General features: G+C 36.4%; 2 protein-coding genes across 3 annotated transcripts in view; both read left to right on the top strand.

Annotated features, from left to right (window-relative positions):
* The first annotated feature begins 2,896 nt into the window (after positions 1 to 2,896).
* tna (Zinc finger MIZ domain-containing protein tonalli) lies at positions 2,897 to 14,712 on the top strand. The gene is made up of 11 exons (XM_076115464.1): positions 2,897 to 3,273; positions 3,964 to 4,112; positions 8,136 to 8,265; positions 8,490 to 9,261; positions 9,346 to 9,478; positions 9,567 to 9,777; positions 9,886 to 10,226; positions 10,310 to 10,457; positions 10,643 to 10,984; positions 11,151 to 11,351; positions 11,535 to 14,712. Exons 3-11 carry the CDS (start codon positions 8,167 to 8,169, stop codon positions 11,694 to 11,696), a joined length of 2,409 nt encoding a protein of 802 aa, XP_075971579.1. The 5' UTR covers positions 2,897 to 3,273; positions 3,964 to 4,112; positions 8,136 to 8,166; the 3' UTR covers positions 11,697 to 14,712.
* Positions 14,713 to 16,469: 1,757 nt separating this feature from the next.
* The window catches only part of btsz (bitesize), an 89,890-nt gene continuing 79,676 nt past the window's right edge, over positions 16,470 to 26,683 (top strand). For both annotated transcript variants that reach the window (XM_076115459.1, XM_076115458.1), the window contains exon 1: positions 16,470 to 16,658. In XM_076115459.1, coding sequence (XP_075971574.1) covers positions 16,613 to 16,658 — 46 coding nt within the window. In that variant the 5' untranslated portion in view covers positions 16,470 to 16,612. The remainder of the gene's footprint in view (positions 16,659 to 26,683) is intronic.

Below are 26,683 nucleotides of genomic sequence, written 5' to 3'. Positions count from 1 at the left end.
CAGGGTAAGAAATTATGACCCTTTACTTACACCCTGCTAACGAACTCCAGAACGATAATTATTTTATATCGTATCGAGACGTATATCTTTTTTTACATTAGTACCTACACGCGATTTTTACAATAATGGCAAGTTCAGAATCGACTTTTTAGATAATTTAACATATTTTATAGGTACATAGTAAGTGGTAAATAAGTTAAGTTTGCCAATTAATTGTCATACTGTCAATATTTTGGCTTAATACTTTCGCAAGCTGAAGCTAAGAGCAATGATACTTCGTTAATCCAAGATATATTTACCTATTTACTCCGCTTTAGTTTTACCATTGTTAAACTGCTTTAACGCCGGAATGAAACAGCTAGCAGAAGCATTTTTTTTAATAACATAATATTTGTCGATGTGCAAAATATAAATGATCTATAATAAAAAACTTCAACTTTTCGATGCTAAAGATCTTAATTACGTATATTATAAAATCATGGTTATTAAAAATATACCTAGCATACATTATGTAGGCATCGTGCAATGCCGTTCATTGATATTTCGATACTATACACCTTGTCTTACCACACATAATAATTACCTACCATATAATGGCGAAATGGTTTTACGCCTTCGTGTTGCCCTTTTGCGATTCAACATTCCCGATTCGTCCCCCGAAAGCCACTTCGGGTGCTCTATTCTTTACGCCCACGTTAACAACAGGGTAATATTGCTTACTTCGTAAAATACTGATTACGGTCACAACTATATAAATAGCAGAATCTCAGGGATATAAATGTACAAACTAAAGAACGAAAATCATTGTCAAAATAGGTAAGTAGGTAACTTAGGAATTTCGGCCGCTCGCCCGCCCAAGGCTAACAAAGCTAATAAATAGGTAACTAAACCTTTCCTTCATAAAGCTACATTTTCACAATCAAAATACTTTCATAATGAATTATTTTCAGTTATTTGGAATTAAACTTACGAATGGTATAGATCTTTGTACTGATTAGATTCCACCAGTACTTCGTAGTGACCTTCAAATGTTTGAAAAAGTCACGTAGCACCAAAAATGTGAATATAATAACAATATCAACACATAGGCAAGTAACAAGGGCCGCTACGTGCTTTAATGTACACACATGAGTATGTTATCAGTGCGATCCTACGTCACAGCCATTATCTGTTTTGATAAGATTCCACAGAAGAAATGTAACTAAACACGTACTAATCGCCACCGTTCCAATAAACAGACACAGCTCTCGACAGATCTATGCATTAGTAGAAATAAAACCTACATCGAAGCCCTTATAAGAATAGGAATAGGTAGCTAGGTATTTTGGCTTAGAATTTTATTTTGGTGAACGCCATGCATTAAACAAAATACCTATGGTGCGTATTTTTCGAAAAAAAGAACATTATAAATACTGCAACATTTGCAAGTGACAAGGTACATCATTGTTTAATATTCACGTCTAAGCCAAGAAATGCTGAGATTGGAATTTGATTAGAAAATGGTAAATATTAAGTGAAATAAAAAAGCCTTCTCGATCAGATAAGTATTTATAAATTTTGAATAATATGTGTAAATTTTTATATTTACAGTTATATTTAGAGCTGGTAGAGCGGATAGGTAGTTAATTATTTTTATGAATGAAGTAGAGGGCTGGGCGGCTACGGCGCGGGCGCACGGCCGGCATGGCGCATCGGAACGCGGACGAGAAGCGTTGCGCGCGCGCGCCACTCGTCGATCGCTTTCCCGACTTTCCAGTCGGCGCAGGCAAAGGCGACGTGCGTGCCGCACAAAACTAATGTAGACCATTTTATAAATGTGAATGTCATTCCTCGATATTTTTAATGATATTTGCATATTTAGCACAAAATAATTGATTTTTATGTTAGAGGTTTCCGAGATTTTTTTTATATTTCCAGTAGTACATACAATTCTGCGTTAAAGGCGTTATATACATATAATTAATTATCAATTAAAATACATAGAAAAATAACATAGCCCCAAATTTATATCCTAATTTAATAACATTTATTATAATTTGGTTTAATTCGTGCATTTTGATGATACATTGAGGAGGTACCTTACAAACAATTGCATTATATAGTTTACCTATAAAATTATTGAATGTAACGTCCATTAATAAAATAATTAAAAAACGCAATGCTATCGTTAAACTGGCACTTAATCATTAAAACTAAAGCGTGTTAAAAACAGACCGCTGACTAAATAGAGGTCACGAGAGTCAACATAAAAAGAAGTCAAAGATTAGGATAACATTATAATATAATTGAAGATGTGTGCAAAATGCGTGCAACGACAAGGCAGCGCACCGCGCACCGCAGCAAGGACATCTCAGGACAAGTCACTCGTCCTCTATCGTCATGCGCAGGTAGCGGCCAGAGGACGACAAGCCCATTGTTTATCGTTGCTAATTATTATGCCCCAACGCAGACGCTTGTCGACCGCGGCAACGCGCCGAACCGCTGCGCAAAAACTCAGATACAAATATCTACCTGAGAGGGACATGAAATGATTTATTTTAATATTTTCGTGATTTTACATACTAGTGTAATACTAAATTATTAAAATCATAAAACATTTTTAGAAGATATTTCTATCGATGGCGCTCTACTTTAATCATTGAAATCGCAATGACGACAGAACATTACAACTATCGCACTGGCAGTATCGCGCTCGATTGAGGACCGTTACGTGAAAACGTCGAGCGCGCGGGGTGGGGCAGAGAGCCGATACGGTGACGATGGCGCCCGAACACGGCCGATCGCCGAGTGCCGAGACGACGACTTACGAGCGGGGGACGCGGGGGTGCGCCACTTATCGCGGCGAGCTGGCAACGTCGCGCGGGGTGGGAGCGCCCCGCGCCGCAACCTCTCACTCACCGTCGCCGGCTCGCCATCGCCATCATCCAGTGTTACCTTTGACGGTCGAATGCGCGGTCGTTCGCCGTCGCAGCCAGTGACGTCGGTGTCGACACTCGTGCAACACGTCTATGATGTTTCGGTGACTTCAAAGTCGGACTCGTGAGTGAACGATAACTTATTGGCTATCGAATGCTGGAACACAGTGACAAGTTTGATCTCATTACACCCTGGATTTGGATTTTGATGTGCTAAGTGACAATTTGGATTTTTTGAACATCATAACAGTGAAGTGGACCACCAAAAAAGGATTTCTTCTAAGTGACAAAACTGGATTATGCATAAAATATTCCTGAAGTGAATACAAGACCTGTGTTACGTGAAAGTGGCATACAAGTAAATAAAAGTGCTTTTTAAAGTTTTTGTTCTGGTTTTAATCGTTTTTACAAGTTTGGGAAATTTTTATTTGTGACTTGCGCGTAATTTTAAAATTAGAGTTTAAAATCTCATATTCAAATCTAAAAGAAACTAAGAACTTATATAAAACTTTAAAGCCAGAACACACCACCTGTCGTAAAATGTACACGCTGGATTTTGCCTCAGCTGATTCGAAGACGAAATGAATTCGCGAAGCGTTCATCATATTGTGCGTGAAAAAAAAAGTGAACTTAAAAACCAATTATCGAATTCAATTGAATGCATTGACCGTATTTTTCGTGTGACAATGGAAAAATTGGGATAATTGAAATAAAAATCGAAAAATAATGATCAGATAATCACGCATGGGAAAATTAATACAAGTGATTTACAATAGATGACGACGATGAATATTTCACAAAGGTAAACGATGAACGTTTCGCCGATTGTTGACGTTCGACGAACGGCTGGAGCGAAATTTACGCGCGATACGCGATAACAGAAAATACGACTGTACGCTCGCGACTGACACGACGACAATATTGGAGAAAAAAAATCTTTAAGTCATGAAGGATTTATTGGGGAATAAATATCGATTGGAAGAGATGTCAGTTTCGAGCTGATGTTAATATTTTTGGGCAACAACCAACCTGATACATCGTGTTTCAGGGGGTGCCTTGGAACGGCAGGACGGCGAACTCTAGTAGTACGGCCGGGTACGCGGGATCTGCCATCACCTACGCGGGAGCCCAAGCTCCCGATAGTGGAAAACACAACCCATTGCAAGGGACCATTGGATACAGAGTCAACGCCCCTAGGTGAGTTCTAAACCTTTGTTTACAATCAAGTCTTGGGTATCGATATCAGATTTTGATTTAGAGATTTTCCCCGGTCATCATTTTTATATTTAGGCATATTCAAAAAAAAAATGTGTACGAGTTCCTTAAAAATACAGAAATATTAAAAAAGAACAAAAATCTATCAACAAAACGATGTTACAAATATATTTCATGAAATACAAAACTAAGGTATAACATTACAATGACAATTTAATTACAAACCGAAAATTATGAGTAGGTACATCAATGTGTTTATCAGTTACCAAAACTCAACGCTATGCGTAGGTACTTGGCTGCTTTACTGTTTTTATCTTATCCGGAACAAGTTTGTTTACATTTCAACAAAACGCTGAAACGTGACTCGGCTTACCTGTGCCACCTTATCGTAGTTAACAAGCAATAAAATCAAAAATACACCATCTACGTAAATATCTTTAACTACCTTACGATTTTTATGTTAAAAATAAAATAAATATTAGCGTAAAAAAATCTCATCCAATAGCGCGTAAATTAGGCCCAATAATCTAAAAGAAACTATTTTTTTAAACGGAAGCATTAGGTGTCCCCTAATAAACGAGGGATAACTTAAAAGTACACATGAGTGTGGCATTGTCGACCGCGCATCGCTGCAATTATAAATGAAATGTGCTCCTCCATTCACACGCACAAACGCTTTAGGGCACCCAGCACCCACACAGTCGCACCTCATTGCACTCACACTAACGTAGTGAAACGCACACATTTACTTAACTCACTCACACAAACGCGCGATGGGAATGCACGCGGTGACTGCACTTTAGCGCTTACAATAAACACAAATAAACAAAACATTAAACTAGCAACACAACCGAGGAGAGCATCGAACAGTTAAGATTCATTCTAATGCTATTTTTAATGTTTCTACTTTCTACCTTGATTATTTTAACTCACTCTGTTTTGAATTATAATAATGAGAATTGAGAGAAATAGTTTATATAACCGTTACTAGTAAATTGTTATGAGCTAACTAAAATAAAAAAAACCGAGCAGGTGCTAAGTCGAAGCGCTCAACGACTTTGTTTAGCAGTCACCTTTACAAACGACATATTGTTGATGGCGGCCTGCCTCTATACAAAACCAATAAGTAAATAATAATAAAATGGGGACCGGGAACGAGATTGTGTGAACAGAACACAGGAAGTCTACTTAACTTCAAGGGTAGCGGCAGGGAATTTAACCAGGCTCGTTCATTAAACTTAAACATTGTTCGTTATCATACATCAGGGATGCCAATATCATCTTTTTATGCGAATGTTAAAACTTTAAGATCATTAAGTCAACAAATTCTAACCGTTAAGTAAGCGATCGTGGGAAAAATACGTCAGTTTCCAACGAGCGGGACGAACGGGGGCGGATGCACTGACACAACATACATTACACCACCACGTGCGCGATAGGGCAGAACGGATTCTTTCAAGAAACCTTAAAAATTGTGTCTATATCTAGTTTATCTGAACAGTACAGCACCATTTGCACAAATATTCAATTAACTGCTCACCGATGAAACATGTAATTTTATCAAACTGGTTGAACAGTGATTCTACTTGGTTCAATATCATCGCCAGCCAAACAAATTATTATCGGGAGCGTCGCCGTAATAAAGCCCCATATTGACGTGACCGGCCCCACTTACCCTAAGCGCGCGACGAGCCGACCCTTCCCCGCTCATTGTACCGTATTTACCCCGGAACGCTCGGCTCCATTTGTAAACCCCCGGAATCCGCTCCTTGAAGCATGATTCATTCTCCGGACCCCGGCATCAATTGACGCGAATGAGATAGATATTGGTATACATAATTAAACTCATTAGTCTGATACAAAATCCGATTGTCAGGCACTTAATACACGACGGAAACATTAATAAAGGGTTAAAATATCAAAGCTTCAGCATATCGACTCTATCAATATAGAACATTTTAAGTTTACGAACAATGTAATTCCATTGAGCGCGACAAAACGAAAAATTGGTAAATAATTTAAAATCATGTTGTATTATACTTAAGACGTCAAAGCCGCATCGATCCAATAATATTAACGTTAACGCTTTTATATTATGGCAGTGTGCGCACAAGCCACAATGTGAAGTGGCATTTAAATGGGGGTGACCAACTGTCGTCGAAACACAGGGGCGGAACACGCCACGGCTTCACGCTACCGCGATAGTAATCTATACGAGACTCACAATTAATGCCTTATTTAACACTTCACTACAAATAAAAATTAAACACGAAGTTATACACGCTTTACAAATGATTATTGAAATCTGTAATCTTGTACTCACTATGTTTTTAACAATAAGAATTTCCACACCATTGTTGTAATTAGTTATAACTGAGTACAAATGTTAAACAGTCAAATTCAATACACGATTATCTCCACTGCCAATTAACCAGGAATCCGACACGTCTGCGCACTAATCTAAAATTAACTGCAGCCTATGTATCAAAATACCTACGCGTTACTCGCACATCTCTCAATACTATGCCAAACACCTTCCAGCTTCTCGAAATAGCGGCTTACCTACTCATTCATATTGATTTATTTAGAAGTTTCGTATGTCGAAGAACGGGTATAACGTGCTCACGAATAGATCGTGTCATATTCTCTGCACAAAGATCGAGTTCGACGCGCCTCTGTACCATTTTGTAAGCAGACATTACGTCTCAACAGGCACATTTGCCGAAAGATAAGTTCTTTTATAAAGGTGTTTTCTGGGAATTGTCTCAAAAGAAATGCCCAAAACCAGCGCTCGCATTCAACATTCCAAATATTTTGAACAGAGCGTAAGTGATTATTCGGATGTGGTACCACTTTTACAAAAAGTGCACCAGGATACAGAACACACAGATTTTTTGTTGGGTACACATTTCGGTCGGCAAAAAGAAAAAAGGTCCAGACAAAACTATAAAAAGAAGTGCAGGTCGGGCCGAGTTTACCTAAGGAAGGACCCTTGTAAATCATCTACAGCATCGATGAATAGAGGCGATGTCGAGATGAGCGTTGTTGACTCGTGTGTTTATTGGTTGTCAAAGCTACTAAGTGCCTGTTAAGTTATGTACGAGAATACTGCGCTAGTCGGCTTGACTGTGTTACTTCGATTTATTTATTAACAATTAGTGATTAGAATTTTAGACTACAGTTACTTACTAAGTGACAAACCTATTTGTAAAAATACATATCTTACTTACGACTATTAGTCAGTGTTTGTGTACACTGGGCTAACTCACACACGTTAATGTATATTCATTAAAATAATTTCATACGAGTACAATACAAAGGGCCAATATTGTTGCACCACTACAGATGCTCGCAACAATGGGTAGCCCGTGCGAGTGTTTGTCGTGCATTTGTCGAATGGGAATTATTAGAAAGGGCTCCGGGAAGGCTCGGGAATTCGCCCCAAAAGCAGTTCACATGAATCGTTCTCCCACTCCGGCGCCGTACAAAAAATCAAATACATCCCGAGAGAAACACAGGGGTAACAACGCGTCACTATACATCCATATTGATTTTTTCTCTCATTGTTAGTAAAATAATAAAATCACAGCGCGTATTAAAAAAAGATCTTGCGCCGATAGAATTTGGGTTGAATATTGAGTCTGAGTTTATTAATAATCGAAGCGTTAACGTGTGGAATGTTCGATTCTGCAAGGCCGCTTGCAATAGAAACTGCTCGTATCGTGAGTGAAATAATATTAACTGGACCGATTTCACATTTAATATGTACATGTGTACCTACATACATAGTTGCTCCACGCTTTAAGAAATAATTACTTTTGTTAAAGAGCGCGAACAATTGAAAGATATCAATACTGTAACACATAATCAGCTCACGAAATGATTATCGATTCCCATTGGAATGTTGTGCAGATGATGGAACATCTATTAACGGTATTCGTAAATTGTGAAATAGATAAGATAGCGTTGGTCGGTGACTTGTGTACAATGTTTATGTTCATGTAGCGGCTATGGGTGCGCCGGCGGTACGGGCGCGATGAGCGGCGGGGGCGAGAACGCGCAGTTCGGCGCCACCGCCGCAATGGTCGCCGCGGCCACCACGGCCGCGATGCAGGACTCGCAGCCATTCTCGCAGGTAATATTTGTTTTAATTGACCAGATTTTTTTACAAAAGAAAACGGGAACTAATTATGATAATGAGAATATCAAATCTCAAATTTACCTACTAAGTAAATTGGCGAATACGAGAAGTGTTCTTCTCTCGAAGAATTTTCAGTTGCAATCGGAGTATTAATGATAATTTAGATAAACCTTCCTAAGTCACGAACACAAATAAAAATAAATGATTTATTATTCCAGATGCAAAACAACATGACTATGGGTAATCCCCAATACGGCGCGATAAACGGCTATGGTCAACAGCGCAGCCATAACCCGGCAATGGCTGGAATGGGGATGGGAGGCAACGGCGGCATGAACGGAATGACGGGAATGGGGCAGATGGGAAACGCCGCCATGAACGGCATGAACCCAATGGCGCAGATGGCCAATATGGGTATGCATGCGAATATGATGCCCTCGCAAATGGGGCCAGGCCAAATGGGAAGTTCAGCAAAGATGGCTCCAGGCTACCAGAGACGACACACTCCCTACCCATCTGGTACTATGTTAATGGGTCAGCGAAAATCAACGCAGTATAGCACAATGAGCGCACAACCTGGGTTTGGGCCGACTCAGTATCCAGCGGGCTATGGAGGCAGGCCTGGCTTCCAGGGCCCTGGGTATCCACCCCAACAGCCATTAGGACCAAGCGGTAACTTTGGTGCTGCCATGAGAGGAAACATGCGGCAAACTACCCCTCCTTACTCGAATCAAGCGCAGTACTTCAACGGCGGAGTGCCTAACCAGTTCTCGCAACATCAAACTACTAATGCGCAATATGGGGGACAATACGGTGGGCAATTCGCTCAGGAGGTCGCGATGCGAACTAACATGAACTACCAGCACAGTCCAGTGCCTGGTAATCCTACACCGCCTCTGACACCTGCGAGCAGTATGCCTCCCTACATTAGCCCGAATGGCGACGTCAAACCCCACTTTAACGAGCTCAAACCACCGATGGGTATGCAAAGTAAGTATCAAACTATCATAATATGGTCCTTGTAAATGTCTGTAAAACGAAAATTTTGTAATATGGCTATATTATTACTTTCAGATGACGAGCTTCGGTTAACATTCCCTGTAAGAGATGGTATTATATTACCACCATTTAGATTAGAACATAATTTAGCAGTTAGCAACCACGTATTTCAATTAAAGCCTACGGTTCACTCAACGTTAATATGGAGGTAAGATATATATTAAAATCCTGCTACCAATAAAAAAATATATAAATATATCAACGAGCAATTAAACAATTATTCTTTTCTTCTGCAGATCGGACCTTGAGTTACAACTAAAATGCTTCCATCACGAAGACAGGCAAATGAACACCAATTGGCCAGCTAGTGTTCAGGTGTCAGTAAATGCGACGCCCTTAGTTATAGATAGAGGAGAGAACAAAACATCACACAAACCATTGTACCTGAAGGATGTGTGCCAGCCAGGCAGAAATACGATACAAATTACTGTCTCAGCCTGCTGCTGTGTAAGTATTGACCTACTTTATATCGTAAGTTTTCTGTGAAATTACGAAAATGTTAAATACAAATTCAGTTCAAACACAACCAAAATTAACAAGGCGTTTTTTTTTCAGTCACACCTGTTTGTATTACAATTAGTTCATCGGCCGAGCGTGCGAAGCGTTCTGCAAGGTCTTTTAAGAAAGCGATTGTTAACAGCAGATCATTGCATCGCAAAGATAAAAATGAACTTCAACCAGACGCCGTCGAACGGTAGCAATGGTTCAAATACAGCAAACGACAGGGACAGCGTTGAACAAACCGCATTGAAAGTTTCGTTAAAATGTCCTATCACGTTTAAGAAAATTACGCTACCAGCTCGCGGGCATGAATGTAAACACATACAATGCTTCGATCTAGAGTCATATTTACAACTCAATTGTGAACGAGGGTCGTGGAGATGTCCAGTTTGCAAGTAAGTATACGCAATCTTATAACAAATTGCATTGCGACTACCAAATTCACATTAAACATAACTAATAATACCATTATTTTTAGTAAACCGGCTCAGTTAGAAGGATTAGAAGTGGATCAATACATGTGGGGTATACTCAACACACTAAACAGTTCCGATGTTGATGAAGTCACAATTGACAGCGGAGCTAACTGGAAAGCAACCAAGACCTCTAACAATACTGGCATTAAGGTGAGTATTTATCGTATACGGAATGATAAATGCAAAACACACTATATTTTTTTGGTAATCACCTAAAATACAAACAATTCAACAAAATAATAAAATCCTAACAGAACTCTCGATCTTATTTATTACTGCCGTTAGATAATTAGATTCAATCAATTTATAAGGCAATTTTATTTTTGAATTTGCAGCAGGAGGACGACAGTAGCGACACTAGTGTGGGTAAAAGAGGCAAGGCTGTTTCACCAGGTTCTATGAACATGCCTACAATGAATAACTGGGACATGAACCAAGCCTTGTCACCGTATCTTCCGCCAGACATGAACACCATTGCAAGTGGATCTATGATATCATCCTATAATCAAAATGGACAGAACAGAAACTCAAGTTCGAACAACCAGAATTACGATTTTGGTATGAGTAATGGACCAGGAAGTAACGAGTTTGCTGGAAACGGACCATTATCACATCTGAACGAGAGTGTAAACTCTTTAGATCCCCTCAATGCGATGGAGAAGAGTCTGAATGATCAGGTATAATATATTTATTTTCAATAAGTGTTTCATAACATAAAATTTCAAATAATAAAGACAATTTGACTATGATTTAAACAAGATAAATACTTAGATGTAGTGAAGATTCCGAATAAATTAATGATATTGAAAATACTTACAGCTGACTTATCTTGTTATTTTGTAGATGCCGCACACGCCACACACTCCACACACACCAGGCTCGGCTCACACGCCGGGTGGCGGCGGCGCTCACACGCCTGGCTCGTCGCACACGCCCGGCCCGCCATCTGTCGACCACCACTCACTGACGGACGTCGACATACCCGCCGACCTAAACTTCGATCCGGCTGCCGTTATCGATGGAGAAGGCACTGATAATCTCAATGTAAGTATACAAAGCTATCTACTTTCAGCATTTTAATATTTTGAAGCAATCATAACTTGGGGAAGCAGGAGCGATTTTTATTACTATAATTCAGCAACATGCAACATTAAAAAGTACAAAGCACAGTAGTGCAAGTATCAACTTACCTCGAAGCAATCTAAGTTTCTTGTTTCTCAATTCTAGTTATTGCCGGAAACGAGTGTGGACCCTATGGAGCTGCTTTCGTACTTAGACGCACCAGCGCTGGGCGAGTTACTCGCGACGCCGCCCTCATCGTCGTCTTCTGCAGGCAGCCATCCGCCGCGTGCGCCTTCCTCCGACGATTTGTTGGCGCTGTTCGAGTAAGCTATACCTCTTCCAGACCCAGAGGACGACATAGTAAAAGTGAACGTTGACGGGACAAGTGTCAATTATATTCACCAACACTAGAAGTAACTGCTGCAGTGGCTTCTACGCTATGAAGAAAAACTTAAACGTGAATAACATCAACCGTCTACGTAATTTACTCATGCTCGTCTTTAAGTCAGACTAGGCGTTTGTTCAACTCGCACTCAGCCAGCGAAGCCCGATATTGTGATATTAGATTTTAGTTCCTTCTCCACCTGTCACTGTGTTCAGCATAGCGAAGTGTGCGAACAGTAGATGCTACCAGAATCTCTGTCGCCTTGTAAAGGCGTAATCTAGTAGACGTTCGATATATCCGTCTTGTTAAACACAGTGACTCATCGAGACATCGATTGTTGAAACAATGGTGTTGGAGAACATTTATTAGGTATATAAGATATAATATAAGTAAAGTATTGGAGGCGAACGGCCATAGACACTGCGGTGTTGTGCATGTATAGTTCCTCGCACCGCCGCACACACGGTGGCGCTACTGAGCTCCTTTATATTCTAAACTCTAGCATAAACTGTAACACAAATTTTCATTAATAATTCAACTTCTTATTCGATATAACTGTAATCGATTAGAGTTTTTTGATTTGTGTCCATAATTTGTGAATAGTTCACCGGGTTGTAAATAATAAAGAGGAGTTTATTTTATTTGTGCTAGTTGTTTTGTGTACTGTGGCGGGTGAGGCGGCTCCGTGTATGTATAGTGATAAGACGAGCGCGCCCGCCCGCTCGGGGGCATTGTGAATCTTATAGTTCCTATTGGATGCGAGCGAACTATAATGTTCAATTGCCATTTACTGTAAACATATTCCTTCAAGTTTTCGCATATTCTGCATTTTTAAATGGTAAGATACGATAGGATTCGTGAGTATAACGCTACTCGCTTTGGGTGATATATTCTAAATGAGTTGTTTGAAATCAACAAATAAATGGTAACAAATTAGTTACAAACTATATATTGTAAATGTGAGTGCAAAAATGAACTCTGTTAAATTATTTTGCGTTATGTGAATCGAAGAATGATAGAAATATATTTTAATTTCTATATATAGTAATGAACTGTATTATTTGTAAATATGAATCTAGATAAGAATATTATATTACCTAGTTATATATAGGAGAAGAACATGGCAGATACTTATATGACGGCCAGTTTAGTATAGTATTACTAAATTAAAGAAAATCTACACATGGTTTTACATGTACATACAAAATTACCATACCTAATTACAAGTCTATGCGTTTGGAGGCAGTACAGTACTACATCAACATTTACTTAAATCATTGAGTCTCATGTATTGTTAAAATATTTTCCATAAAGCCAACTTTTGTCATGATTCTATTAAGATTTTAATGTTTCCAAATGTTCTCAATATATTTCCTAAGTAAAGTTAAACTAGTCTCTTAGTATTGCATTAATTTGGTTCAGAAAGAGTTCCTTTGACTTAAGTTGGAATATATTATTATATAGTAGTTAATTCTTCATTTATGCTTTTAAATGTGTACTAGCAATTCATTCTCATAATTAACATTATTCCGGTTTAATAACGTATGTTTAAACAATTTCACAATCCTATTTAAGTTGATTGTACTGTATATGTATTCAAACGTTTCTCTATTTACAAGTGCAAACCGCCAATTAACATAATAGCAAAAGTCTTGAATCCATGCTCATCTTAATTTTGTTTCGTTTTTTTGCCCACCTCTATTCCACAAACTACAGCAATAATGAAGTGCTTATGGAAATAAATTTTATTTATAATAGATAAAAAATATTATTTTAAAGTATTTATACAAATAGGAATAAAAATTGTGATGAGCATTGAATTGACAAAATCTTATTTCACATATTTTCAAATGTTTGGTTTCAATTTAAATCTCTAAATTAATGCGCAAGTAAAACAAATTTTATTGTTATGGTTTATTTAATTATTTTATCTCTTTAGAGTTATGCGCAGCGCAAATTGTCAAATTGTGGTTTCTAAATGGAATTAAGTTCCCATAAAATTTATCAGTCATTAAACCATTGCCTATTATTTAGATATTGTAAATTTTCAAACATAAACTTACTGTTAATCAAATTTTTAATAACAGTTTATAAAGATATCTCTAACTTAGAGTTGTATGTAAAACTGTCGATTCTTTCACTATCTTATGTATAAAATTGATGATTTGCGCATCTTTACTTCATGCTATGAATATGGACGCCTCTTTAGAGTTAGTCAAACTATTACGGAAAACAATAAAATTAGTATTATACGAAGCCGTGGTCAATTACTCAAACAAATGAAGTAAATAAATTTATTTAGACATTTATGTCAAGTTTATTTTCGTTCGTTTTTAATCGAGCGTGCCGAAGGTTTCAGGCGATTGTATGTCTAGTTGATCACAGCTTTAGCATAAATTACATAATTTTAAGGGACCTTCAATTCCAGTTAGCTAGATCTATTTATTGTAGTGAATATTGCTATTGGATGGATCTTCGTATCGATTTTTGTATGACCAAATAGTAATTTTTTACACATTTACCTATTTATGGTAATTTAAAAGTAACAAAATTGTTTATAAAAAATTGAAAATATCACAAAAAATTTATAGCATATCACAATTATAAAAATTAAAATCATAAATCGAATCGAATGATTCATCCAAATGAGTAAATTATTACAATATTATATATTTTGTTGAATATTATAATGAACTGCTGTGAAGTAGATTTTGTGCTCGTACAAATTTAAGCAGCATTTGGAAATAAGTGAAAGAAGAATTCTAAATAAGGTAACATGCGACCCATGACTCTGAAGTTAATGCAAAGCCAAACTGTACTGTAGCATATTTAACATTTTGAACATTATGTGAACATTTTAGCAATCAGGTTGGTACCCACTGAATTCATTTCGAAATGTGTAAAATGAAAAAACATAACATTTTTATGTTATTGAAAATAAAATAAATCTAAAAATTATATGTGACTTTCATTTGAATCCACAAAATTATTTGATGCCAAAGAATATAGCATCAACAGTGCAACTTGTGTACCTACAGGTAGAGCAAGCAGAAAGAAAATACTACTATTGCTTAGTGAAGTTAAGTAAGGAAGGCAGGTATATTATTTGAAATTGATTAAAAAGTCAGCACTAGAAGCAGAATAAAGAAACTAACTATATAAATTTCTTCAAACCAATCAAAGTATGAGAAAAACTAAATACTAATTTCAATATTCATAATGTTAATCAATGTAGAACAACAACCGGGCATCAGATACAAGAAACTGGTCAAACCTGTCCAGAGTTCAAAATGGTACCTAATTAGAAAACTATATGTGAAATGTTTTGTGAAATCCGGCTATAGTGGACACAGTATGAAGTCAAACCTGTATGTGGGCTATTTATAAAAGAAAAATAAAACTAAACCTGAAGGATACTTCACTGTGCTTTATTAAAGCTCCTCCAGTTTTGTATACATAGCTCTCTAAGTTATAAATGTTGCTATGAGAAGATATACAAATTCCTGACTTCAATTGATCTTTAAGTTGGTTTGTGGAGTAACAGTAAACATATTGAAACTATGTAGGTATCTTATTCAAATCATATGTCAGACAATATATCAAACTATTAGGAACATTCTAAAACTAAATCATTCTAGTTAGTAGGTAGCTCATTACACTAACTTAAACAGGTAGGTCAGTACCTACCTACGTACTTACTTTTAATGTAGGGCACGGTATAACTTAGAACAACGCACTTGAATTTTGGAAACTGATATTTCAAATTCAGTACTTACCTTAACTCCGAATTTCACGAACTCTTTTCTAAAACGAAGTGATGATTGTCAAGCGTACCATAAAATTCTTCAAATAGAAACTGCGCTGTCAGATGACAAACTGTCATTTTCAGAAAAAATAATAGAAATGTCAAAAATTAAACATTTGTTTCGGTGGGAAAAGGACAATCGATTCGTTCAGAATAATTAGAAAATATTTTTTTTTGCATAGACAGGCACTACTCAGTGAATCCTTTAGTGAATATTAATCAAAATTTATTTGTATCGAAATAATTTTATGATCTATGGGTAGGTACTTTACTTCTACACTGTTACCTACATCATGAAGAGTGCGTTTGGACAAGTAGGTAATATTTTTAATTTTTATGTGTAATTTCCGATAGCAACCAATCAATACATACTTTATAATAAGTGTAGGTACTGCCTGTTATGATTTTATTACGCTTTTATCGTTTTATAAGCTATGAGTAACATAAAATAGCAACAAGTGGTCGCAAAAGTTTAAGCATTTTCCTGATAGTTGTCATGATACTTTTTGTTGATCGTCAATAAAAATAGGACTGGTATGGAGAGTACCACACCAAGAGAACGCTGTGGCACGGATAACTTAAATATTATAATGATTATCAAACAATATTTAATTAGGTACGTACCTACACAACAATCCAATAACTAAGTGAATTGGTGTCGTAAATATATAGGTGCAAGTGTGAGATAGATGAACTGTTAGCTGCAAGTATTTAGCAAATTGGCAAAAGTCAGGTAGAGGTACCCAGTACCCATAAGCTCTAGCTCAACTTTGAATAAACAACACACATTTTACATTCCCATGATCACGGGTAACGTATTCTGGCTGGCAACACCGTACACTCGCACGCGCAGCAAAGCCTTCTCGCACGCACACATACAAAGGAAGTCATGTAAACACGTGCCTTATAGCGCAGACAGTCGATTAGTCGACGGGTCCGAGGCAGGTACCGCGTCCCGTCCTACCGGTTCAACGACAAAACGATCGAACGAACGCCATCCTCAAACGAACTATATTGTATTCTAAACACTACGAACAAAAATACAGTTTTTTAATGATTAACAGTGCGGTAGAGTGTGCGCGATTTGGAACCACCCGAGGTATGTGTTAATACTTCTCCTTAAGTGCATAGCGGTATCGCGGAACCAGATTTTAAGTCCTCAATGTATTGAAAGTAGCTTATAAGCTGTTTGTTTAGACGATTCATTCCTGTATTTTGTATTTAATAATAATTAGATGGTTTGTAGCATTGGACTAACTATTTTAAAGGTAATTATTTAAAGTTTCCTTATTTTGATAAAGTTGTGTTGTTGTATACTTGTACTGCATTCCAACGCGTATTCTTTATGTCATTATATTTTCATTCATGCTGACTAACACTCACTAGAAGATTACAATAAGCTTCAAAGGCTTTGGTAGATTGTTTTGTTATTGTCATTTTATTGTGTCGCTACTTGTATGAACTTAAACTGTGTTGGTATTCCAAAGTTTCGTAGGTACGTTTGCTTCTTCCATAATTATTGTTATTAGGGTCATTCTCAGTTAAGAGGTAATATGATGTTAGAAGAGGCGGCATGACAAAAATGATAAAAAATTAATGTACTATCAGTATTTTCTTACCAAAACACTTATTATCTTCATATCCAGACAACAGCCAGACAAAATCTTAATTTTTTACCATTTTATAACTGACCAGGGGAGATACTGAGGACAGGGGAGGGACATTTATGTTGTGTTATGAAATAAATAACAGTGGTAGTTTGAGAATCAACTTCATTTTTATTTAATATTAATCAGACTTAATTTCAACAGCCATCAGACTTCACTATAAAATAATCTTTCATTCCTACAAAGCAACAAAAACATGACATTATACGAAAATCAATTTGTTTGTTCTCTAGGTGTCATTTCATTCACAGTTTTAATTAGTCCTTCTTTTTTCTTATCATATTTCTTTTGCTCTTTAATCTTTTGCTGTTCATATTTCACAGGGTCATTTTTTATTTTTTGGTATCTCAGCCTTTCCGCTACACGTTTTTTTTCTAAGCGTTCTTCACGCGTCATTTTTTTTCGTGCCGCCATAATCTGTAACCAAAATATGGTAACTTGGCATCGACGTTTTTCTATAAGGTAACCGGGTTAAAAAGGACTGCTCCTTTACTTATTACAAAAACAATAAGAGTTTCGAGGAACACTACCTGGTATGAGATATTTAGGATGAAAGCGACAATAAACACTCGTACAATCGACATTTAAAATAACAAGATTTATGTTTAAACTAAAACCAGACTAGGTAAATACACTCGGATACTAAATAATGGATAACTGCATCATAAGCAGGAAGCAGTTATCTCCCCTGAGCAGTAAATATCTCCCCTGGTACCTTAAGCGGCAGGGGAAAGAAGACAGGGGAGATACTATTTCGACAAAATATCGATATAAAAGTCAAAATTTTTGTAACAAGTTATTAGACGGGAAGATTACGATTCTTTGCATACATTACAGTAATTCTAGGAAGAAAGTAAAATATTGATGCTTATAATAAAGAATAAAATCTTACCAGGGGAAAGAACACACTCACTGAACCACGACAGTTTTCACACAGTGGCGTCTGTGTAATCGCGAACCATATGGCGGGCGCATTCGCGCCGACGGCTTGCTGTCAACTTCACGTTAGTAACTTTGTGCTCCAGGTCAGAATTTACGCGGCGAAATTAAAAGTCGTGAGTTTTTAATGAAAACAAAACGCCAGGGGAAGAGATGCTATATACGAGGGACAAATTTCAATATTAAACATTTTATGAATAATCTAAATGTTACCTTTTTTATTTTTTTCATTGCTTTAATTTAGTTTGTCTAGTTTTTAAATAATACACAATTTAATTTATTTAATAATTTAAAGATAGTTAAAAATACTAATTTATTAACATGATCGGTTAAAGGACAGACCAGGGGAGATACATTTTTCATGTTTAAGGCGCTTTTGTGACTAAATTAAAAACATTTCATCGGTGAATTTTAGTGACCTTACAGTAGATACTGACTTTGATAATCTCAAAGCTTTATTTTAAATAAATTATCAATTAAAAATATAAAAAAATTCATTGACATTGAAATTACCTCATAACTTAGAACGACCCATTAGCAGGTTCGTACCAACCCTGAGCCAATGGAACTCTACACCAAATGCTAATCTCTCTAATTCTTAGAATCTTATCTGTCTTCAAACGTGTTTTTAGCCTTTTTAGGAACCTTGAGTGAGGACGGGTTGGGTATCAGCAGGTAAAGAATTAACACGCATTTCGACGAACGATCTTATCACAATAACTTTGTTATTCTAAACTTGCAAAATAATATTTTATTTATCTACGCAAAACACCTATCTGAATTCCACATTTCCTTAGAAAATGCATATTTTAATAATAACTATCATTAACCAAGTAGCATTTAGCAATCGGTCTCTACAAAATGAAAGGCTAGGCAAGATGTCAATGATGCCAGTATAGGTTTCTAAGTTCTACAAAACATACATACTTAGTAGGACGTACTTAGTTTTAATGACTATCATGTTCTACAAAACAACCTTCAACTTGAAGAATAAGTAAAGACAAAGAGGCTTACACTTACGGACAATGGAAACATTACACATTTACTATTATGTATACTACGTTGGTACCTATGTGGTTATTACGAAGTGAATAGACTCGGATTACACGGCTGCGTTACGTATAACATGCTGATTTATAGGTATTTTGTTTTGCGATGCTTTGTGATCGAAATCGCAAATCTATGCTCTTTATATTGTGATTCATTCATCAGACATAATTGAGGCCCGTACTTGCCCCGACCCGTCTCTCATACATTGAACTGTGTGTAAATGCAATGCTTGTTGTTCAAGTTATAAATTGATTTGTTGTCAGAACAATCTGTCCTACATCATTGCAGATTTTGTAATAAGTACAAGTAGTATTTAGACGATACTAATTTATTACACATAGAAAAAAGACCATTTGGGAAAATAAACGTACCTACCTTTGAAAAGACGGGTCCTTGCAATTATTTTAAGTACATCACGGGGCATAGAGCAGCATAGAATCTAATATTATCACATAAATTAACCAGTATCAAAGGAAGTGCATAACATGCTTTCTGCCTGTAATTCAAGCTTATAAAATGATACCATAGCAGATACTATTCCCACGTGTTTTATATTTAAAACTTTTAAGAATAATACTGCTCCTTACTTGAACGTTGCTATTTTAAGTGGCAACACTGACCAGTGCATGTCCATGAGCAATCAATGAGCAATCGACACGCGATCATGCCGATCATCATATATCCTCGCGATCTTGACTCCGATGTGTCCATGACGTGGTCAACTGTATTAGTCATGGATCACCACTATTTGCATTTGGTACCGATTGTAGAGATGCGAATAAGGCGTAGTATTCATATTAGGTAAATGCATTGGCGTTTTTATATTGACAGTTTTTTTTTTATAAGGAACGTTTACGAAGGCAGGTAATAAAATACAATAACATTCAAATCTGAATACAGGATGAGTTGACATCTTAGATATGGTGTCTGTATCCTTATTTAAAAAGGTAAATAAAGTAATTAGGAAGTAGGTATTTCCACTCATAACCTCGATAGGTTATACTAGCGGCTTTTATAAAGAATAAACGTTGCTCGATTGCTTACTGCAATTAAATGCCTACCATGTAATCATGTCGCTTGGTAGACAAAGGTCCTGAACTCTAATGATACAATCATTCGGAAATTGCATAACAAAACAGAAGCTCTTTCCTGTAAACGGATTGTGAACTTGGTGCACCAAGCACTAGGAAGAATAAAATGGTCATTCAGTTCATATGAAAAATAGCTTACAGTGATGATGTTTACAGAATAAAAATACCATGTTTGGGCAAGTGCTTATTCTAAGGCTTCAGCTTCAATATCGGTTACCCAATCTATTTACACAGTTATATTAAAATGTACATTCATACATAATAAAAACTAACAATTCTATTGCTTGCTTAGATGGTTACAATAATAACTTAGTAATTACATCACTAGTTGCTTGGTTGTTAACCAAGGCGGTCCTAACCGTTGCGAAATTTCATTTAAAACAACAACCATTAAAAATGATACGAATCGTGACGATCGTGCGTTACGTTTCCATCGCGAAACGTTGCGAAAGAATCTTCTCTCCCATCGGTTATAGGGTTGCGATAGTTATGTCAGTTTTCAAAAGGTTACTTATTCACCATTTGTAAGAAGTTCTTGTGTGATATTGCGTGTGAATATTTCTTTGTTGAGTGTGCGATTTTCAAACCAAAACTTAAAAACGGGGTGGAATTGACTGGGTCAATTAAGAAAAAAATAGTAAAAAATCCAGGCAACAGAAAATACACGCAATTTTGGTATTATCATCCAAAACCTACTACGTAACTTATTACCCGGGGAAGGTCTAACAGTCAGTGTAATGTAAACAACCCCTTACAAGTTGTGTCATAACTAAATCTAAGTTCAATTAATAGTAAAATAACTCTAACAGTTTTATATTACCTACCTTCCAATAGCTCCTTTTGCTTCGCTTTAATCAGTTTCGTATTTAACAGTAAAGGATAGGTACGTGTTTCACTGAGATTATAACTGAATTCAACATCCCTAGATTTATGCAGAAAATCTGCGCAACCATTTACGCAATAGTAAACGTTATGGTAAACATTTATTTATGAACAAAGCGTTGTAATAAGTTTATTAGCAAACTCGGTAATTACCTCTCTTAGCGATAATTTGTTTCAAACATTTGTGTTTCTCAGCATTTCCGCAATATTGAAAGAGAAGTTCTTAAGCTTTTGCCTGGACCAAAGAACACCATCAAGGCAGTTGCTATCGAGTGATTATAATAACAGATTACAGTAGCGCGATTATCTACAATCGGTACTTTCGAGTATAGAGAGTTGGACATTTAAAATGTATCTACTGCAAAAATACTTCCTAAGGCCTACTAGAGGCGCTGATCATATTCTCATGCAAAATTTCTCGATAGCTAACCATTTCTCCATAGTTGATAGTTGTAAAGTCTCGCGCTACTGCAGAGTATTTTGGTACAATTGTCAAATGCTTGATTAAGTTACTAGGTACTGCAATAGGTTCATTCGAAAGAGTAGTTTCGCTGTATCTAATAAAGTTTTCTAGATAATTTTGTAAAGATTCTCTCTAATAAAATGCCTTCATTTCTTCACGGTTTTTTTCATCCTTCGATCAATTACCGATTGAGTTTTAATATTTACGCTTCTTAAGCACAACTAATTAACCAAGGCAATTACTGATTATAATGTATTCTGCCAAGTCATGGTTCAGTGACGTAAATTATCTAGCAAAACTTCTGCCAAGTGTGTTAGGGTCTTCTTCCAATATAAAGTAGCTCATTACGAGTATTTACACGGAGCGACTGATGTCTGACCTCTGTTGTTGGAGTAGTACATTAAACACGGTAACTTGAAGCTAGACGATCGATAGAAGGAACAATTACAATTTATTGTCTCGACACAGTAAGGGATAGAAGAAAACCAGACAGTTTCATGTTTGAATATTTGGATTATCTACGAAACTCTCCACTGGCCTTCGCAGTGTGTTTTGGAATAAATTGCAAGCAATACTTTACCCGGTTTCTTGTTGACCTGCGTGTAATGATTTGATCTTTGATTACTTTCCGCGATAAAAAGCAGCACTTCTTTGTTTTAGTGCTAGAATTGCATTGAAAAAATAGGTAGGTAGTGTCATAATCTACCTTCACTGGCAATAAAGTCTAAACGCAAGTAGGAATCCTACTGAAGTTATTAAAATTAGTATTGACTTCATGAATCACAAGATTCTAGAAACCAATTATCTCTCGTAGATGGCATAATGATCGTACTACTTACTTGAGATTTTTATTCCTTAGTATAGAGTAAACGATTAAATATTGTAAACAGGAATATTTTTAGACTCAGTTTTAATGAAAAAAAAAATGAAGAATGATCTTCGCTTTAGGATAGAAAACAATATTATCAAAACTACTTCAACACGAAGACATGATGTTGTAGAAAGTTCATAACAGCGACAATGTTGACTGGATTTCTTTAACATTTTTTCGGGGGAGAAAGCCCTCCGGATACCCAATTTTCTTGGGGGAGAGATTTTGGGGTATGTGGTGTTTTCCACTAAAAAAACACCCAGATAGCCAGCCATTTGGTGCGTGAACGGAAAGGCTTTGGGACCTGAAAAAGTCTTCAGTGCCCTCCACCTGCACCTCGCTTGTTTGAAGCCCCACACGAGAAACCCATGGGCCTCCTTCTAATTCTGCAAGCTAACTGATAACTGGTGGCAATTTTGGCTACTAAAATGACCACCAATTCCTCCCGAACCGCATCTCATTCCTTCTGTAGCCACCTACGGTTCATGTTTCTATACCTATACCTAAATAGCTATCTATTTAGGTACTTAAATACCGATGTCTGCATTTTAATTTTTTACACGGCGACATGATTGTCGTTTAATGATTCACGAGGTTAATCGATGACGCATGTATGTATGTATGGAACAGGCGGAATTTACGCCGGACTTTCACAAATGAAAAATAATTAAGCAGTTTTTTGACCTTTGTCGAAAAATTTATTTCCTATGTTTATGTAAGGTTCAGGTGGAACTCGCCGTAAGTAATTAAATACTACATAAGAGTAAAAATCGTTGCCTTTGATAAGGTATTGCGCGTAACGAAATGTGTCAAATTGCAGTCAAGTTGACATCCAAATTAATTTAATAACTGTTTACATAAACGTTTTTCGAACCATACAATTACTTTTGGTTACATATTTACACCAATTTTAATGGTCTAGAAAGTAATTTTAATTATCTGTACAATGAAATCAAATAATCTACCAGTCGTATCAGAAATTCTATCTATCGGTTGTGTAAGAGAAAAAATAGGCACTAACGACTCCTGCCACTTAAAATAGGTGCCTATCTATCAATGTAAAGAAAGTTATCTATCACCTAACAAAAATAATTGAAATAGGTATTTTTTCAGTGCCTAAAGATATTATCTCTGAATGTTTAATTATTAGAAAACTAGGATGATTCAAGTGTTAGAAGCGCCATTCATACAGCACCATGAACTTAAGCATCCTCTTTTGCATACTTCTTTGTCTTCTCGAGTAACGAATAACTATCTACAATTGAGGTCAGCTGTTTACAAAGTAACAAAACTATGAAACGTACTAACGTTTGTAAGAATACTCGAGACACAATCACGACAAAAACCAAAACCTTCGGACGTAACTGTACCAAGTTCACAAAGTTCACCATAAAATAAGAAGTGTTAAAATGTAGTAAGCATAATAAAATGTTTTGTTGTTGGCCCACATTGCTCTTGCCATCCAATCCGATACGGTGCAGAGCTCAATACTCAAGAGATCGTTGCATACTGCTTACATCACTAAGCCTATAACGTAATGCCGATATCGTTAAAGTTTTCATTGTTAGGTCTGATTCCCGATAGCATATAAGTATCAGAGAATCAATCACATACTACTTGCAAGCTTGATAATCGAGTTGCCAGCGAAAATTATCTATCATAAAGAATTTTCATTGAGGAAATGTCAAGCGAACGTACAAAATACCCGAATTTAAATGTCAGACATTCCGATACGAAGACGACACGATAATATGGGAAGTACCTAATCGCGCTACGTATCCTACAACATTTAACTATTAGAAGATAAACTCGATACTTAAACGTACACTTTCATAATCGATGCCGGAAAGACGGTGTCAGGAGAGTGAGATTTCCGCACGATTATTATAATAATCTTCAACCTAACACGAACCAGACAGTGGTTACGAGGCTCTCTGATGCGCTTATATTGGAGGCGAATTATATTTCTGACATACGAGTAGTGTTCAAATATTATTGTCTGTAGTGATGTGCGGTAGCTCGTAATAATGTAGGCACAAACGTTTCGCTGTTTGCCAGATCATTTTGACCGTGCCGTAACTGATTGTATGACATACATCTTTTGTCAATATGCCTGTTCAACAGTCGAGGAAGTGTGTACCGAATTTGTATTCGCTAGCACGTGGAAAACTAAATATTTTGTTAAAATTCGGTAGTTTTCATTTGAGTTGATAATGCTAAATATAGATATGGACCTTAATAATAGCCCTCCTGAAAGATAAAGTTACTCATTTTAGTTTTTCAACTAAAGTTAGATATGAACTTACTTAATTTGTTTATATTGATTTGAATGCGTATCATATTATAATATATACGATAGAGACAAATCCGTGCACTGGCGTAAACATTAAGATATTGCCCGTTTCTTATGTCAAAGGAAAATCCAAATTTACACAAAATTTATCATAACATGATACCTATTTGAAGAAATTAACTCACTAATACAAAAATAAGACATCGATAGTCGTTCTGCTCGCGCAAGTAACACAAACCCTTAGCACATTACGTATGCGAGTCGCGGCGTCGCACGGCAGGACGTTGCACCCGAGCCACCTCTCACGCTCCCTTCCTCGCATTCGACCGTCTTCTATGACCATTCGACCGTACGTGCACAGATATAGAACTTATTTGTTAAGATTTTACATTATTTGCTGCTGCAGTTCGATTTTTACGGCAGTTTAATGTGTAAGAAATAGAGTGATATAATTTATAAGTTAGATTTGTATGAAAACTAGTAGTTTTATATATAAAAATGAGACCGTCATTGACTTGAAGATGCTTGTAGAATCAACAATTGTCAAGGTGTAAGGAGACGAAATTTTAGTGCCAGAAAGTCAATAAACATTTAATTTGTGCAGTGATTGTTAAATTGATATGATATTAACATTTATTCGGATGTTTTGATTCCTATAAAGACTGACAAAAAAGTTAAAACATTAGCCAGTCATCGCAAATAAGTCATCGGAGCTCATCATCTTCGTGTTCAAGAAGTTTTCATACATTTGAAAACGCGACAATTTAGTTTCTTTACGATACGTTTCTCACGATAGTATGATTTTATGACAGCGTTAGACGGTGAAGTTAGTAAATCATGTTTTAAGAGTCATAAATAACACTGACTTTAACACTTTACTTCCTATACACCTGTCGAATACCTAGCAACAACAAGAGGTGCATAAAGTCTTAATAACGTCTACAAAACGTAAAATCTAGCCGTTTTATACCGATACTACTGTCAATTATTATAAATGGCTAGACATAAACTTCTTCAAAATATAAGAGAGTTTATTTCTAACTGGTTATAACTGGATTCTTTATATAATTATGGTTCCGCAACAGCATTACATTTGTGGCAGATCTACACTAATAAGTCCAATCTGACGGTTAGCCAGGGAGGGTTCTGGTATGGTCACTCTCATATAAATCATTTGGACCCAACCAAACAAAAATGATTTTATAATTATAGCCAAAACCATATACAATGTCCTCCGACCAAAATCTTATACCACTGATCCAAAATGATACCCAAATCAAAATACCTACGTCCATTTTTTCGAATACTAAAATTATTTTTCGTATATTTTACTCTGCGGTCTTATACCAGACCAAAGATTATTTTATTACTATTCTGTAAAATAAAGCCTGCAATAAAACACTTTACCATAGGAAATAGATTTCCTGTATTCTTTACTAATCGGGAGTCCGATAGATATACGCCGCTTGTTTACCAATAACTTTCTTCCTACAGTTTACAGTTAGTCTGCTTTTACAAATACATACGATATTTTATTGACGAACACGCGAAACACAATCAGTGATGAACAGAATCCTTTTATTTCCGGAACATTGTTAGTTAGTCGACTGTAAAGTTTATACTTTATGTGAAAGTGTACACACTTTCTATTTAATTTTACAACACACAAAATCATTATCCCTGGCACGATTTTCTAGCAGTATCAAAAAATGTTTATGAATATGTAATCTGCGCGTTTAAAGGGCGCCGTAGGAACAATTTTTGCAATGCAAATTCGCGATACTCGATAGAACTGACAGCACTAAGTAGCGCTACAAATATCATGAAAATATTAAACTATAAGTCATCAAGTATGACCGCCTTGAAAT

This window comes from Anticarsia gemmatalis, chromosome 6 (assembly GCF_050436995.1).
Source record: "Anticarsia gemmatalis isolate Benzon Research Colony breed Stoneville strain chromosome 6, ilAntGemm2 primary, whole genome shotgun sequence".
Taxonomy (NCBI): Eukaryota; Metazoa; Arthropoda; class Insecta; order Lepidoptera; family Erebidae; genus Anticarsia; species Anticarsia gemmatalis.
This window is presented reverse-complemented; position numbering and strand designations above follow the sequence as displayed.